Genomic DNA, 17,532 nt, shown 5'->3' on the forward strand with positions numbered 1-17,532 from the left:
TTTCTGTTGGTTGTGGTCTCACAGCAATAGAAAAGTAGCTAAGACAGCAAATAAGGAAAGGAGGAAGAGAGGAAGAGAGGAAGAGAGGAAGAGAGGAGGAGCGAGCAACAACATGGTGTCCCATGGGATAATTCTTGGGACTTTCTGGAATATCACCTGTATTTGTTACTTTTCATGTGGCTGTGATAAAGTGCTTGACAGACAAACTCAAATGACAACAGTTTTATTTTGATTAATGCTTTCAGAGTGTAAATGCCTGGAGAGGGCATGAAAAAGTGACTTCACAGTGGCAGACTCAGGAAGCAGATTCCTGAGCTGTAAGTTCTGCAGGTTTGACCTCAGTGACCTGCCTCTGAAAGCCAGACCTCACAACCCCCTCATGATCTCTCAAAATAGGATAAGGTGTTCAAACACATGAGCCTATGGGGAACATCATAGCAACCATAATAATCCCAAAGGTCTTAGTTAATGGAGCAGATATGCTATTGAAGTCAAAATAAAGGGAGCTGGTAACCACTAAGATGCTTTCAAATTGTTACCTATTTGATTTAATGATTATGACATTTAAAAAATGTGCCAATGGTAGCATTTATGTCATTTATAAAATTTATATTATTATTATTATTATTATTATCATTATCATTATCATTATTATTGTGTGGGATGGTAGAAGTGATGCTGGGAAGTTAATGGAGAGCCTCACAGTATGTGAGCACTGTACCATAGAACTATATTCCCAATATAGCTTTCTAGTCTTCTCTTCCACAATATCATTTTATTACATATTTTCTACTTAGGAGAGTAGATGAATAGTCTTAACTATCCTACAAGTTGTTATAATTTTTTAAAATATCCTAGACTGTAATAATGTCTTTCAAAATCTATAGCTCATGAAGGGGTTTGCAACCCAATAGGAAGAACAACAATCAACCAACCAAATGACCCCCACACAGAGCTCCCAGGGACTAAACCACCAACCAAAAGATACAGATAGAGGGATCCATGGCTCCAGCTGCATATGTATCAGAGGATGGCGTTGTCCAGCATCAATAGGAGGAGAAGTCTTTGGTCCTGTGAAGGCTCGTTTTCCCAGTATAGGGCAATGTCAGGGCGCCGAGGTAGGAGAAGGTGGGTGGGAGAGGGAGCATCTTCATAGAAGCAGGGGGAGGGGGGGATGGGAACGGGTAAAGGGGATAACATTTGAAATATAAATACATAAAATGTTCAAGAAAAATATTTTAAAGTGATGGCAGGAACATTTGCAGTTGTCATTTGTTATTTGACAAGATTTCTAGAAACTAGGCCAAATGTGTGAGAGAATATGCCTCTCTCTCTCTCTCTCTCTCTCTCTCTCTCTCTCTCTCGCTCTCTCTCTCTCTCTCTCTCTCTGTGTGTGTGTGTATGCATGTGTGTGTGTGTGCATGTGTGCGCGCGTGCAAATACCAGTGATCTTTAGGGTTCTTAAATTAATACAAGGATTTAAAGTGTAAGCATATCAAGAACATTCCAAATCTGTAGAACTTTCACTTCTGTGTTTCCTGATCTTGTTTGCTTTCCTTTCCTGACTGGCCTGGCATGCATCAACTCAGTCAGACTGCTCAAAGAATCAATGGTTCTTTCACTGATTAATTTATCGTTTCCTGTATTATTTTATATCTTCTGTGTCCACTAGTTTGATTTGTTTCCTAATTTAAAGTATCAGTTGGGCCTTCCTATGTCAAAGAAGTAAACTAAAGTACCTGTCATTGAGGTCACAAAGTAATTAATGCGTTGAATCTATGATCTGAAACTACAGGAAATACAGGGAAACATGCCAGGGCTTTGAATAAAAGATTTATGAGGCCCACCCCCAAAAGAACAGGAGATTAAAGTGCAAAAGTGAGGTACCATCAGAATTAAAAGCTTCTCGGCAGCAAAGGAAACATCCATGAGAAAGGAAGTGACTACTTCAAAATGGGAGGAAGCATTTGATGAAAACTATCTATCTGACAGAGGATTAGTGTCTACACCATATAAGGATCTCAACAAATTTGGTGTCAAAAACCCAAATAATCCAAATTTTAAGACAGATAATACATTTAAGTTGACATTTCTCAAGGGAAGACATGCCAATGGCCAGGAGGAAGAAAAATCATGTTCAGTATTTCCAGTCACCAGGAAACTGAAGATCCAACTACAGAGGTACATGGATTGCTGCAGTAAGAATGACTTCTATCAACGGCAAAAGAAGACAAGTGCTGGCAAGGATGTGGAGGAAATGGACCCCTGACACCCCACTAGTGTAAATGTAATTTAAATTACTGCAGCTATTGTGCAAGATAGTAGGGAGGTTCCTCAAAACTTAAACTAGAACTATATGATCCCAGCTACGGCAGTATGGGATATATATCCAAACAATTGGAAATGAGTACATTGGAGAGATGTTTATACTTCTTTTTTTCTTATCACACTAGTCATACTAAAAGACATAACGTTATTATCCATTAGCTGACAATGAATAAAGAAAGTGTGCTACATAAAGCTATGTAATACTATTCAGTCATTAAGAAAAAGGAAATTCAATGGAGTTGTTGTTGGTGACATGGATGGAACTGTGGGATACGATGCTAAGTGAAATATTCTCCGTGCAGAAAAACTTGCCAATAATTGCATGATTGACCTGTCTCACACTCAGACAGAAGTTAACTGATTTTTTTCCTGTTTTAAAAAGTAACTTATCTGCCTGGGTATGGCCACATATGGTAATTCCAGAAGTTGGGAGACTAGAGCATGAAGATCTCCATTTCAAGCTCAGCCTGGACCATCTAGTTAGTCCTTGACCAACCTGAACTACATAGCAAGACTCTGTCCATTTAAACCAAAAGAAGGAAAAAGTAGTAGAAAGGTGTACCTTATTGCTCCCTTATTCTCTTTCCCCCTTCTCAATATAGGTAAATTTTCTTAGATTTCTGTGGAAGTTGGGAGAAGGAAATCATCAGGCTGTAGCCTTTCTGCTACAGTTGCTACAGACTGGAAGTTGTGAGCAGATTTTGTTGTATGTATTTACTTCATGTTATGTTGATTGACTGATTCACTTTGCGAACATTTTACTGGACTTTTTAAAAATTAGTTTACTTGAGCCAAATCATGCTGCTGGAGTTTGACCCTGTACTGCCCCTTATGTCTGGAAAGTGTACAAAGCTCAAATGCTAGTGGATCAAGGACCTCCACATCAAACCAGATACACTCAAACGAATAGAAGAAAAAGTGGGGAAGCATCTCAAACATATGGGCACTGGAGAAAATTTCCTGAACAAAACACCAATGGCTTATGCTCTAAGATCAAGAATCGACAAATGGGATCTCATAAAACTGCAAAGCTTCTGTAAGGCAAAGGACACTGTTGTTAAGACAAAGCGGCAACCAACAGATCGGGAAAAGATCTTTACCAATTCTACATTTGATAGAGGGCTTATATCCAAAATATACAAAGAACTCAAGAAGTTAGACCGCAGGGAGACAAATAACCCTATTAAAAAATGGAATACAGAGCTAAACAAAGAATTCTAAACTGAGGAGTATCAAATGGCTAAGAGGTAACTAAAGAAATGTTCAACATCCTTAGTCATCAGGGAAATGCAAATCAAAACAACCCTGAGATTCCACCTCACACCAGTGAGAATGGCTAAGATCAAAAACTCAGGTGACAACAGATGCTGACATGGATGTGGAGAAAGAGGAACACTCCTCCATTGTTGGTGGGTTTGCAAGCTGGTACAGCCACTCTGGAAATCAATCTGGAGGTTCCTCAGAAAATTGGAAGTAGTACTATCTTAGGACCCAGTTATACCACTCCTGGGCATATACCCAAAAGATGCTCTAACGTATAACAAGGACACATGCTCCACTATGTTCACAGTAGCCTTATTTATAATAGCCAGAAGCTGGAAAGAATCAAATAACCCTCAACAGAGGATGGATATAAAATGTGGTATATTTCTACAAAAATAATGACTTCATGAAATCCATAGGCAAATCGATGGAACTAGAAAATATCATCCCTAGTGAGGTAACCCAATCACAAAAAAAACAAAAAAAAAAAAAAACAACAACAAAAAAAAAAAACCACATGGTATGCACACTCACTGATAGTGGATATTAGCCAAAAATCTCGAATTACCCAAGATCCAATCCACAGACCACATGAAGCTTAAGAAGGACGACCAAACTGTGGATGCTTCAGTTCTTCTTAAAAGGGGGAGTAAAAATATTCATAGGAGGAGATATGGAGACAAAGCTTGGAACAGAGACTGAAGGAATTGCCATTCAGAACCTGCCCTACCTGAGGTTCCAGCCCATAAACATACAATATTTCTGATGCCCAGAAGTGCATGCTGACAGGAGCCTGATACAGCTGTCTCCTGAGAGGCTCAGTCAGAGCATTACAAATACACAGGCAAATGCTAGCAGCAAACCATTGAACTGAGAACGGGGTACCATTGGAGGAGTTAGAGAAAGGATTGAAGGAGGTGAAGGGGCTTGCAACCCCATAAGAACAACAATACCAACCAACCAGAGCTCCAGGGACTAAATCACCATCCAAAGACTATATACATGGACAAACCCATGGCTACAGCTGCATATGTAGCAGAGTATGGCCTTGTTGGGCACTAAGGGGAGGAAAAGTCCTTGGTCTTACCAAGGCTGGATCCTCATTGTTGGGGAATGTCAGGGTGGGGAGGTGGGAAGCGGTTGGTGGTTGGGGACGGGGAACACCTTCATAGAAGAAGGGGAAGTGGGGATGGGATACGGTGTTTATGAATGGGAAACCGGAAAGGGGAATAACATTTGAAATGTAAAAAAAATATCCAATTTAAAAAATTAAAAAAAAAAAATGCCAAGACCACAGTGTTAGGCACACTACTGATTAGTGATTTATTTTTACATAGCATCCGCTAGGGGGCAACACAGACCATTCATAGACTCTTCAGCCAAGCCAGACGAACCTTTAGCCAAAACTAATGTGCGCTGATGCACAGCTACTTAAAGTCGGAGTTCCAGGATCTAGTATCCACGCCTGCTACTGAGCAGGCGTAAATATGCGCACTCCATTGGTCGAGGTTCCGGAAGGGGCAGGGTCCTGAAAGGAACACTGGCTTCCGGTTGGGCCTGCCGCCTGCTGTTTCATCCACCGCGGTTCCTCCGTTCGGTGCGGCGTGGCGATGCCTAGCGGTGCGGAGCACCCCGGAGACAGCGCCGCGCCGGGACCCACCCGCACATCGACCGCGCACGCCGAGGCCCTTAGCAGTAAGGTGCCGTGGGACGCCGAGGATGGGCGGTGGGCGGCGGGCGGCGGGAAACGGGTCCCGCGGTCGCATCGGTGCCCAGTAGCCTCACCGGTCCATTCTCAGCACCGGCCGCTGGTTTCCCCTGCGTCCTGCAGATTTGCTATGATGGAGGCACAGATTTATCCACTGCAAACAACAGTGATACTGAGACAGAGGTCTTAATGACGTTTTTCCTTTACGCGTTTGCACCACTCTCCTCTCGGAACCCTTCACACATGTGATCTGTTGCTCGTTGGCTGTGCTTCATCCATTTAGCCATGTACCCGCCTGGACGCCATCCATGACGTCCATCATGAAAGTTTAGAAATCTGCCCGTTCTTCCAGACTCAGGCAAAATTTTCTTAACCGAAGTTATCAGTTGCCTGTTGACCTTAAAATATATTCTCACCTTTAAGTGATCCTAAAAACATCAGTTTGGTCATCTCTTTATTATTCAACCAGGACTGTAGCAGATTAATTTTTTCCCTTCCTCTTTTTGGGATAGGGTTTCATAAGTAGCTCAGGCCAGCCTCAAATATTGTTTGAGGATCACCTTGAATTATTCTCTTGCCTAATAGTCAGGATTTCAGGGAGGCAACCCCATACCTGAACTGTACAGTGATCTCAACTTCCAGTTACAGACAAAAATCTTTAAACGTGTGGATTGGAGGGGGTGTGGGTGCAGCCTTTTCAGTTATTAAACATCCTGAATTCCATATTTTTTTTCTGTCCTGTATGACATCTTCAGTACATTGCCTTATTTCCAGTGTGCCACAGTATTCTGTGGTGTCACCTAAAGTGAGATATATTATATACCTGTCGTTTGTAGTGAGCATAAAAGCGCTGTACAAGCAGCCTTGAATCTCAGGGAGGGTGTACTCAATGTAGCTTTGTCGTATGTTAGTACAGCTCTTAGCACTGCCCATGCACACTCATTTGGGTGGGGATGAGTTTTCAGAATACTCTGGCTACTGCCATAGCAAGCCTCTTGGCACTGTGTAGCTGTGTCAGTGTAGACTTATTGCCTATTTGGGCATTTCATCTGATGATAAGGAACAAACTGAGCTTAAGGATACCAGCAGTATGCTGTCCTTAATACTCAAAATAGAATGATACAAGGGTGGGAGATGATGTTGTACCACTGCAGGAAGGGCGTTCGTTCAGTACCGTTCCGTTCATTTTATCCGAATGTCTGGCTGTCATCCAGTGCATACATCATAAAACCACTGGCTATTGGTAAAGAGGAGAAGCCACATTCATTTCTCTTTTTTAGTCTACAGCCAGGCCTTATAAAATTAAAAGATTGGTATTAATTTGGCTAGACAGTGTCTCACCCTGGTTAAAGATGTGAGCTGTGGTAACTGGCGCCTGGCAAGTCTAAGTCAGCTTCTTTCTCCAGCTGTCTTCTACTGGTTCCAGCCTGAGTGTGGTTGCATCTGTACAGTATCCATTTAGACAGGCAGTCCATGACAGGCCCCAGTCCCATGTTTTGTTTTAAAGCAGTTGCTAAAAATGTGCTCACTAAACATAGTTTGAAAACTTCCACTTTAGGTTTTTTTCTTTACTTTAATAGATTAAAGAACAGAAAGTTATTGTGGATGAACTTTCTAACCTGAAGAAGAATCGGGTAAGTTGCTGTGGGAATCTGAATAGTATATATATATAATATTAAAATTATGATTTAGATTATTTATGCTAACATTGCAAAATTCAAACATCGTAATTTAAAAACTAAAGTGATATCCTCATTTGGTTTTGCATGTTTTAAATTTGTTCTTCCTGTATAAGTCAGTAGATCTCAAAGATGAAAAAATTATATTTTAACAAAAAAGAATGAAGTTTTCCATAGAAAACTTTAATATTCCAAATACTTAACCCATTTCATGGCTTTTAAATAAATGTGTTAATAAATCAGCTACAATTAACTAATAATCGACATTTCTGATATTGTCATTTGTGAAATATTAGATGCTAGGGCAAATTAATACAGAAATTTTTGGAGATCAAACTGGCAAAATGAGTAAATGCTGTATGACACTTCAGAGTAACCGGTGTGGAAGCAGTTGTGAGGATGAATGCGTGTTTACCTGCAAAGGTACTTGCCAGCATCTGTAGTGAAGAGTTGACAGAACAGTAAATGACTGAGCTTGAAGGCAGTAAAGAACTATACATTGTACCAATGTGGTGATATAAAAGAACCTTCCTTGGTCAGAAAAGATCTCCATGTATTATTCGTTTATGAACTAAATTATAAACCTGTTGCTGTGATAGCCTTTGTTATTTGAAAGACTATGGTGTGATGACACATGTGAAGCAAACAACCGTCTCTGGGTGGCATAGTGATCAGTGACTTTGTTTATCTGTGGTAATCACTCTTCTGAATATTCCTGAAGTTCAAGAGTGGGTGATAAGAGGATCCTGTTCAACATCACTGTGCAAGTCGCATTCTTCTTTTTTATTAGCATGTCATGGGTACTGCGGCCTGAAGCATGGACTTTCAGTGCAAGGACATGATTGTCATGACCCTGGGACACCACTCATGGGTGGCTAGGAATATTGGTGCTGTATGATGGAGTGAATGGACTGTGACATAGTAGGTGCTCTCATAGCACAACACAGGAGAAAGCAGAATACAGACTTCATTGCCAATGATTAAGAACCACTGTCAGTTCTGTAACCAATGCTAAGGGAGCCTTGGGAGCCTTTTCCTCTTGCAATTGAGGCAGAGCTTTCGTTCATTTCTTGAGAGCTTTGACTGCTCAGGACTATAGCCAAGCAGTACCTTATCACAGTGCGTGCTTGCTTGCTGGCTTTCTTCCTTTCTTTTATTGGATATTTCTTTATTTACATTTCAAATGTTAATTCCCTTTCTCAGTTTCCTGTACATAAGCCTCCTATCTCCTCCCCATCCACCCCCCCCCCCCACCACCACCACACACACATTCTCTAACACTAGGGATTCTCCTTCCTTTGGTGCTCAATAAGGCCATCCTCTGCAACATAAGCAGCTGGAGCCATAGGTCGGTGCATGTATAGTCTTTGGGTAGTGGTTTAGTTTCTTGGAGCTCTGGTTGATTGGTATTGTTTTTCTTATAGTGTTGCAAGCCCTTTCAGCTCTTTCAATTCTTATCCTAATTCCTGCAATGGGGGTCCCGTTCTCAGTTCAATGGTTTGCTGCTAGCATTCGCCTCTGTATTTGACATGCTCTGGCTGTGTCTCTCAGGAGACATCTATATCCGGTTCCTATCAGCATGCACTTCTTAGCTTCACCAATCTTATCTAGTTTTGGTGGCTTTATATGTATGGGCCACATGTGGGGCAGGCTCTGAATGGCCATTCCTTCAGTCTCTGCTCCAAAATTTGCCTTCATATCCCCTCCTATGAATATTTTTGTTCTCCCTTTTAAGACTGAAGCATCCACACTTTGGTCATCCATCTTATTGAGCTTCATGTGGTCTATGGATTGTATTGTGGATAATTCAAGCTTTTGGGCTAATATCCACTTATCAGTGAGTACATACCAAGTGTGTTTTTCTGTGATTGGTTACCTCACTCAGGATGATATTTTTTAGTTCTGTCCATTTGCCTATGAATTTCATGTTCATCGTTTTTGATAGCTGAGCAGTACTCCATTGTGTAGATGTACCACATTTTCTATATGTTCACTAAACATAGTTTGAAAACTATATGCATTCCTCTGTTGAAGGGCATCTGGGTTCTTTCCAGTTTCTTACAATTATAAATCAGGCTGCTATGAACATAGTGGAGCATGAGTCTCTTGTATGTTGGGGCATCTTTTGGGTATATGCCCAGGAGAGGTATAGCTGGGTCCTCAGGTAGTGCAATGTCCAATTTTCTGAGGAACCTCCAGACTGATTTCCAGAATGGTTGTACCAGTCTGCAATCCCACCAACAATGGAGGAGTGTTCCTCTTTCTCCACATCCTCGCCAGCATCTGCTGTCACCTGAGTTTTTGATCTTAGCCATTCTGACTGGTGTGAGGTGAGGTGGAATCTCAGGGTTGTTTTGATTTGCATTTCCCTGATGACTAAGGATGTTGAGCATTTCTTTAGGTGTTTCTCAGCCATTCAATATTCCTCAGCTGAGAAATATCTGTTTAGCTCTGTAGCCCATTTTTTAATAGGGTTATTTGGCTCTCTGGAGTCTAACTTCTTGAGTTCTTTGTATATATTGGATATTAGCCCTCTATCAAATGTACGATCGATAAAGATCTTTTTCCATTCTGTTGGTTGTCGTTTTGTCCTAATGACAGTGTCCTTTGCCTTGCAGAAGCTTTGTAGTTATATGAGGTCCCATTCGTCGATTCTTGATCTTAGAGCATAAGCCATTGTTTTGTTGAGGAAATTTTCCCCAATGCCCATCAATGTGATCAAGACTCTTTGTGTGGTTTAGGTATAAACGTAATTGTGGCTTCATAGAAGAAATTGGGTAGTGCTCTGTCTGTCCCTATTTTGTAGAATAGTTTGGACTGTATTGGTAAGAGGTCTTCTATGAAGTTCTGATGGAATTTTGCACTAAACCCATTTGGTCCTGGGCTCTTTTTGGTTGGACGCCTTTTAATAACTGTTTCAATTTCTTTAGTAGTTATGGAGTTGTTTAGATGGTTTATCTGATCCTGATTTAATTTGGGTACTTGGTATTTGTCTAGAATATTGTCCATTTCTTTCATATTTTCCAGTTTTGTTGAATATAGGCTTTTGCAGAAGATTTGATGATTTTTTGAATTTTCTTAGATTCTGTTATGTCTTTTTTTTCATTTCTGATTTTGTTAATTTGGATACTGTCTCTGTGTCCTCTGGTTAGTCTGGCTAAGGGTTTATCTATCTTACTGATTTTTCTCAAAGAACCAGCTCCTGTTTTTTTTTTTTTTTGTTGTTGTTGTTGTTGATTCTTTGTATAGTCCTTTTTGTTTCTACTTGGTTGATTTCAACCCTGAGTTTGATTTATTTCCTGCCTTCTACTCCTCTTGGGTGTATTTACTTTTTTGTTCTAGAGCTTTTAGGTGTGCTGACAAGCTGCTAATGTATGCTGTCTCCTGTTTCTTTTTGGAGGCACTCAGAACTATGAGTTTTCCTCTTAACACTGCTTTCATTGTGTCCCATAAGTTTGGGTATGATGTGCCTTTATTTTCATTAAATTCTAAAAAGTCTTTAACCTCTTTTTTTATTTCTTCCTTGACCAAGTTATCATTGAGCAGAGTGCTGTTCAACTTCCATGTATATGTGGGCTTTCCGTCGTTTTTGTTGTTATTGAAGGCCATCCTTAGTCCATGGTGATCTGATAGGATGCATGGGATTATTTCTGTCTTCTTGTGTATGTTGAGGCCTGTTTTGTGACCAATTATATGGTCAGTTTTAGAGAAGGTACAGCAAGGTGCTGAGAGGAAGGTATACTCTTTTGTTTTAGGATGAAGTGTTCTATTGATATCTGTCAAGTCCATTTGGTTCATAACTTCTGTTAATCTGTCTATGTCTCTGTTTAATTTTTGCTTCCATGATTGGTCCATTGATGAGAGTGGGGTGTTGAAATCTCCTGCTATTATTGTGTGAGGTACAGTGTGTGCTTTGAGCTTTAGTAAGGTGTTTGTTTGTTTGTTTGTTTTTTTAATGAATGTACGTATTCGGAGCATAGATATTTAGGATTGAGAATTCATCTTGGTAGATTTTTCCCTTGATGAATATGAAGTGTTCTTAATTTTTTGATAACTTTTGGTTGAAAGTGGATTTTATTCGATATTAGAATGACTACTCCAGCTTGTTTCTTAGACCATTTACTTGGAAAGTTGTTTTCCAGACTTTTACTCTCAGGTAGTGTTTGTCTTTGTCTCTAAGATGTGTTTCCTGTATGCAGCAAAATTGGGTCCTGTTTAGGTATCCAGTCTGTTAGTCTAAGTCTTTTTATTGGGAAATTGAGTCCATTGGTGTTACGATATATTAAGGAATAGTGATTTTGCTTCCTGTTATTTTGTTGTTGTTGTTAGAGTTGGAATTCTGTTTGTGTGCCTCTCTTCTTTTGGTGTCATTGCAAGGAAATAACTTTCTTGTTTTTTCTAGGGAGTAGTTTCCCTCCTTGTATTGGAGTTTTCCATCTATTATCTTTGTAGGGCTGGATTTGTAGAAAGATATTGTGTAAACTTGGTTTTGTCATGGAATATCTTGGTTTCTCCATCTATGTTAATTAAGAGTTTTGCTGGACATGCAATCTGTGTTCTCTTAGGGTCTGTATGACATCAGTCCAGGATCTTCTGGCTTTCATGGTCTCTGGTGAGAAGTCTGGTGTAATTCTCACAGTTCTACCTTTATATGTTACTTGACCTTTTCCCCTTACAGCTTTTAAAATCCCTTCTTTGTTTTGTGCATCTGGTGTTTTGACTGTTATATGTCAGGTGGAATTTCTCTTGTGGGCCAATCTTTTTGGTGTTCTATACATTTTTTGTATATTTATGAGCATCTCTTTCATTATGTTAGGGACGTTTTCTTCTATAATTTTATTGAAGATATTTATTGGCCCTTTAAGTTGGGAGTCTTCATTCTCTTCTGTACCTATTATTCTTAAGTTTGGTCTTATTGTGTCCTGGATTTCCTGTTTTGGGTTAAAAGATTTTTTGCATTTTACGTTATCTTTGATGGTTGTGTCGATGCTTTCTATGGTATCTTCTGCCCCTGAGATTCTCTTGTGTTCTGTTGGTGATGCTTGCATCTATGACTCCTGATCTCTTCCTTAGGTTTTCTTCTCCAGGGTTGTCTCCCTTTGTGCTTTCTTTATTGTTTCTATTTCCATTTTTTTAAAATCCTGGATGGTTTTGTCCATTTCTTCCACTTGTTTGATTGTGTCTTCCTGTAATTCTACAAGGAATTTTTGTGTTTCCTCTTTAAGGGCTTCTATTTGTTTACTTGTGTTGTCCTGTATTTCTTTAAGGGAGTTATATATGTACTTTTTAAAGTCCTCTGTCATCATAAAATGTGATTTTTAAATTCAAATCTTGTTTTTCGAATGTGTTTGGACATCCAGTATTTGCTTTGGTAGGAGAAATGGGCTCTGATGATGCCAAGTCATCTTGGTTTCTGTTGCTTAGGTTCCTGTGCTTGCCTCTCACTATCAGGTTGTCTCTGGTGTTGGTTTGTCTTACTGGTTTGGCCCTCCTGTTGATCTGTGTGTCAGCACTCCTGTAGAACTGTTTCTTTCAGCTGGATCTGGGAACAGAGAGCTTTGCTCTCAGGTGTATAGGCACTCCTGGAGTCTGGCTTTCAGCTCTTTGCACAGGCAGAAATCTGAAGGGTCCTGCCCCTGGCTGCTCCTAGGTCCCTGTACCCAAGGGGCACAGATGGCACTAGGCGATTTCCTCTTGGGTCAGGAATGCAGGCAGAAAGTTTTTGTTAACTCTGAGTTCTCAGGGGTGTCTGCACTTCTGAGGGTCCAGCTCTGTCCTCCACGGGATTTGGGTGCAGGGACCTGTGGTACGGGTTCAGTTCTGCAAGTCACATTCTGATAATTGTACATTTCTTTTGCAGAAAGTATACAAGCAGCAACAGAACAGCAACATATTCTTTCTTGAAGAACGAACAAAAATGTTGTCTGAAAGCAAAAGTGAGTAGTGGTCTTTTTAGTTTTGTTTTCAGACTTATATGGAATGCTACAGAAAACCTTTTGTAAGCTTTTTGTGGGGATTCATAATGGTGCCTCAGTTAAACCCTGTTTGAATGAATGTGTGTGTGGATTTAGGGTAGTGGTCTGTTTCCAGTTAGTCTTCCAGAGATGTATACAGTGCGTTGTGTTTTGGCAGCGTGGCTTGTGGAGTATCCTTCAAGATAGGGTTTCTCTGTGTAGCCTTGGCTGTTCTGGACCTCACTCTGTGGATCAGGTTGGTCTTGAACTCAGAGATTTGCCTGCCTCTGCCTCTCAAGTGCTGAGATTAAAGGCATGCGTTGCACCACAGTCACCGGACAGATGTTCTACAGTTTTAAAAAGACTCCTCCAATATGGATGGGCTGGGATTTGGATTGTCTTGATCTTGGGCAGGAAGCCGTGGCTGCAGAGAGTTCATGTTCATAACAATCCTATCATGTCTGGAAAATACTGTCTTGCAGCCATTCTCCCAATCTCTTGTTATGATGGTCTTTCTGTTCCCTTTTATTCATGAGCTTCGGGTGTGATACAAATGTCCAGTTCAGAGTTGAGTACTCCACAGTCACTGATGATCCACACTGCCCCAGTTGTGGTCTCTGAACTAACTGCCATCCACTGCCAATGTCGCTCCTGGTAGATAGCCCATACCCCAGTAGAAGGAGATATGGAATGAGAAGTAGAAAGTGGCTATGATCTAAATATATCATAAATCAGTATGAAATTCTCAAGGAATAAAAATTATGAGTTTAGTTATTAGTAAAGTAGTCATATATATTTTAAGAGGTTGAGAGAAATATGAAAATCATACAATTTTGTGACTTTCAGGGGTAATACTTTGAGCCTCTAAAGCAGCAGTTCTCAACCCGTAGGTCAGTACCCTTTTGGGGGTCACAAATCAGATATCCTGCATGTTAGATATTTATATTACAATTCATAACAGTAGTAAAATTACAGTTACGAAGTATCTGCGAAATTTGGTTGGGGTCACCACGACATGAGGAACTGATTAAAGGGTCGCAGCATTAGGAAGGTTAAGAACCACTGCTCTAAGATCTTGAAGTATTTAAATTATATATGTAAAGTGTTTAGCCAAGTGATTAGATAAAATGTGTACCCAGTGGAAAGAAACTATTACCAAAATATCAGCATTGTCTGTCACTAAAGCATTGTGAATTATGGCTGGCTTTTGTACAGTGCATCTCATATGGTTTAATCTTGAGAAGTAGCCTGTTTTGTTCATGAAATAATAGGTAAATATTTTTGAACTTTCACTTCAATATTTTTTCTCACTCTCAACAGATAAATTAGACGAACTAAGAAAAGATTACCAAGAAGTAGAAAACTCAGAGACAACCAAAGTCAAGACACAGTCAGCCTGACTTCACATAACCATGTGTGGCATTTGCTGTTCTGTGAGTTTCTCTGTTGAGCACTTCAGTAAAGATTTAAAAGAGGATTTGCTGTATAATCTCAGACGGCGGGGCCCTAGTAGCAGCAGACAGTTATTAAAATCTGCTGTTAACTATCAGTGTTTATTTTCTGGTCATGTTCTTCATTTAAGAGGTGTTTTGACTGCCCAACCTGTGGAAGATGAATGTGGCAATGTGTTCTTATGGAATGGAGAAGTTTTTAATGGAGTACAGGTTGAAGCAGAAGATAATGATACCCAGGTCATGTTCAGTAGCCTTTCTGCCTGTAAGAATGAGTCTGAAATACTGTCGCTCTTCTCTAAAGTGCACGGCCCGTGGTCGTTTATATATTACCAGGCCTCCAGCCATTGCTTGTGGTTTGGCAGGGACGTGTTTGGCCGCCGTAGCTTGCTTTGGCAGTTTAGTAACCTGGGCAAGAGTTTCTGCCTCTCTTCAGTTGGTGCCCAGATATCCGGAGGAGCAGACCAGTGGCAAGAAGTTCCAGCATCTGGAATCTTCCAAATTGATCTCAATTCTGCTGCTGTTTCCAGATGTGTGATCTTAAAATTATATCCTTGGAAATCTATTTCTAAGGAGAATGTTGCTGAAGAATGTGCTAATGAGCTGACTCAGACTCCAGCAGAATTGCCAGAGTTTGTATCAGTGGTAATAAATAAAGCCAACTTGTACCTCTCAAAACCCATTGTCCCCTTAAACAAGACGCTGCCTGAGGTACCCTTGGAGACCCAATGTAGAAACAGTTCCAGCGTTCCAGGGTCAAGAGAGACACTTGAGATACTTCTTAGAGATGAACACACACAAAGAATAGTTCAGCAGTTCATTGACGTCCTCAGTGTTGCAGTCAAGAGACGCACCTTATGTTTAGCTAGGGAAGAAAACTTGGCATCAAAGGACGTTTTAAAAACTTGTGGTAAGAAAGCAAACATTGCGATCCTGTTTTCCGGAGGTGTTGATTCTATGGTGATCGCAGCCCTTGCTGATCGTCACATTCCTTTAGACGAGCCAATTGACCTTCTGAATGTGGCTTTTTTACCTAAACAAAAGGCAGGGCTGCCTATTCCTAACGTAGAAAGAAACCAGCAAAACCACTGTGAGATCCCTCCTGAAGAGTCCTCTCCGAGCACTGCTGTGCCTCAGGGTCCACATGACGCCGAGGTGCCAGATCGAGTCACAGGAAAAGCAGGACTGAAGGAACTACAGTCTGTCAACCCTGCTCGAACTTGGAATTTTGTGGAAATTAATGTTTCTCTTGAAGAATTACAAAAACTAAGAAGAGCTCGAATATGTCACTTAGTTCAGCCATCGGACACAGTTCTGGATGATAGTATTGGCTGTGCTGTCTGGTTTGCATCTAGAGGAATCGGTTGGTTGGTGACCGAGGATGCTGTGCAGTCTTACAAGAGCAGTGCAAAGGTATGTTCCAAAGGACTGCTGCTCATAATTTCTGAGACCTCATTTTGATATTTAAGGTTTATAAATACACTGTATTACAGTTACACTTTATCGTACAGTGTATTTGTTTTACTATTTTCTGACTTGTAGTTTTCCTCCTTTAGCCTGAGAAAATAGAACTTGTTTTCTTTATCCTCTTGTCATGTCTCTGGCTCTTTTTCCTCTTCTGTAGGTGATTCTCACTGGGATTGGTGCAGATGAGCAGTTGGCAGGTTATTCCCGTCATCGTGCCCGCTTTCAGTCTCTTGGCCTAGAAGGATTGAATGAGGAAATAGCAATGGAATTGGGTCGCATTTCTTCTAGAAACCTTGGTCGTGATGATAGAGTTATTGCTGATCATGGAAAGGAAGCAAGGTAACTCATTACTAAATGTTTTTTTTTTTTTAAATGTAAAAGGAAGCTTTACATTTTCCCTTGGAGATTGGTATCATGCAAAGCAGGAGAGCAGACCACTCTCTCTACTTTACATTATAAACATGGTCGAGAGCAAAACCGATGGAGCCGGGGAACTGCGTTTCCTCATTAAGTAACTTTGTAAAGTTACGTTGTAAAGTCATGGAATAGGTAGTTCTTTTCAGGACCACAATGAACACAGGACTGTCCAAGGGGCAATCACAGGCAGTTTAAGGGTTTTCTTTTGTCCCACAAACCTATAATAAGTTTCTCCTCCAGTACTGTAGAATCTGGTTTTGTCTCTGTAGGCGTAGTGATCTATAGAGGCCCCAGTCCTAGATTTCTGCCTATTGAATGGTTTTTTGAACGTGCTTTAGTACTGTTACAGATGGTGTAGAATCTTCAGAGACCCAGGCACTTTCGTGTATGCTTTTTAAATCTTGGGTTTATTTTTATCTACAACATACATCTGATGATAATAAAGACATACTTAAGTGCAGCATTTTTAAATATTAAGGATAAAGGAAGATGTGATAGTATGAAGAGTTGAACTCTGGACCTGGGTATCGTAGTTTACATTCATCAGACAGAGTCAGGAAAATTATGGCAAAGATACTCTGAAAAACCTTGGGAATTATTTCTTGCTATCATAGACAACTGATTTATTTAGATTTTAGAGTATATTTATAATGTATACAAAACTGCCACCTGTTTTGAAATTCTTTTTTAATGTAGTTAAATTTTAGCCATTAAAATGTGTTGTAAATACTTAACAGACTTTTTTAGTAGTAGTTGCTATTATTATTGTTATTATATTTTTTTTTATCAATTTTAGATTTCCTTTTCTGGATGAAAATGTTGTATCTTTCCTGAATTCTCTGCCAGTTTGGGAAAAGGTAGACCTGGCTTTGCCCCGTGGAGTTGGTGAGAAGCTCATTTTACGCCTTGCAGCTGTGGAACTTGGTCTCTCATCCTCTGCCCTTCTGCCCAAACGGGCCATACAATTTGGATCTAGAATTGCAAAACTAGAAGAAACTAATGAGAAGGCATCTGATAAGTGTGGAAGGCTCCAAATCCTACCTTAGACAACCTCTCTCAAGATTACATAATGACTATTCTACCATATAACAGTACTGTGTGACAGTTACCTCAAAATAAACAGCTGCCGCCTTACGGGATGTAGTAGTCTTGCATTCATTGTGTGAATTTTTACTTTTCTCATCAAAGCTCCATTTGAACAGACACGTGAATTAAGTTAGACAGGTTTCACAGACACCTTCAACATTGAGGTTGTTAGAAGAAAG

General features: G+C 40.2%; 3 protein-coding genes across 4 annotated transcripts in view; 2 read left to right on the top strand and 1 right to left on the bottom strand.

Moving 5' to 3' along the window:
• Positions 1-17,532, bottom strand: part of Slc40a1 (solute carrier family 40 member 1) — a 108,104-nt gene that overhangs the window by 88,235 nt on the left and 2,337 nt on the right. The gene's annotated exons all lie outside the window — the stretch shown is intronic.
• Positions 5,145-14,481, top strand: Asdurf (ASNSD1 upstream open reading frame). Its single transcript, NM_001399676.1, has 4 exons — positions 5,145-5,291; positions 6,880-6,933; positions 12,839-12,914; positions 14,253-14,481. Exons 1-4 carry the CDS (start codon positions 5,202-5,204, stop codon positions 14,330-14,332), a joined length of 300 nt encoding a protein of 99 aa, NP_001386605.1. The 5' UTR covers positions 5,145-5,201; the 3' UTR covers positions 14,333-14,481.
• On the top strand, positions 5,145-17,420 carry Asnsd1 (asparagine synthetase domain containing 1). Its single transcript, NM_001106763.1, has 6 exons — positions 5,145-5,291; positions 6,880-6,933; positions 12,839-12,914; positions 14,253-15,796; positions 16,008-16,189; positions 17,064-17,420. The coding sequence occupies exons 4-6, from the start codon at positions 14,345-14,347 to the stop codon at positions 17,311-17,313; spliced, it is 1,884 nt and encodes a 627-aa protein (NP_001100233.1). The 5' UTR covers positions 5,145-5,291; positions 6,880-6,933; positions 12,839-12,914; positions 14,253-14,344; the 3' UTR covers positions 17,314-17,420.

Source organism: Rattus norvegicus, chromosome 9 (assembly GCF_021556685.1).
Source record: "Rattus norvegicus strain SHRSP/BbbUtx chromosome 9, alternate assembly SHRSP_T2T, whole genome shotgun sequence".
NCBI classification, from domain to species: domain Eukaryota; kingdom Metazoa; phylum Chordata; class Mammalia; order Rodentia; family Muridae; genus Rattus; species Rattus norvegicus.

What these genes read in the sequence shown, in the direction of transcription:
- Asdurf (NM_001399676.1), top strand. Translation starts at nt 5,202, where the DNA reads ATGCCTAGCGGTGCGGAGCACCCCGGAGACAGCGCCGCGCCGGGACCC. An exon ending in CCGAGGCCCTTAGCAGTAAG is followed by an intron (nt 5,292 to 6,879) that starts GTGCCGTGGGAC and finishes TTACTTTAATAG; the next exon opens with ATTAAAGAACAGAAAGTTAT. An exon ending in AATGTTGTCTGAAAGCAAAA is followed by an intron (nt 12,915 to 14,252) that starts GTGAGTAGTGGT and finishes CACTCTCAACAG; the next exon opens with ATAAATTAGACGAACTAAGA.
- Asnsd1 (NM_001106763.1), top strand. Translation starts at nt 14,345, where the DNA reads ATGTGTGGCATTTGCTGTTCTGTGAGTTTCTCTGTTGAGCACTTCAGT. An exon ending in CTTACAAGAGCAGTGCAAAG is followed by an intron (nt 15,797 to 16,007) that starts GTATGTTCCAAA and finishes CCTCTTCTGTAG; the next exon opens with GTGATTCTCACTGGGATTGG. An exon ending in GATCATGGAAAGGAAGCAAG is followed by an intron (nt 16,190 to 17,063) that starts GTAACTCATTAC and finishes TATCAATTTTAG; the next exon opens with ATTTCCTTTTCTGGATGAAA.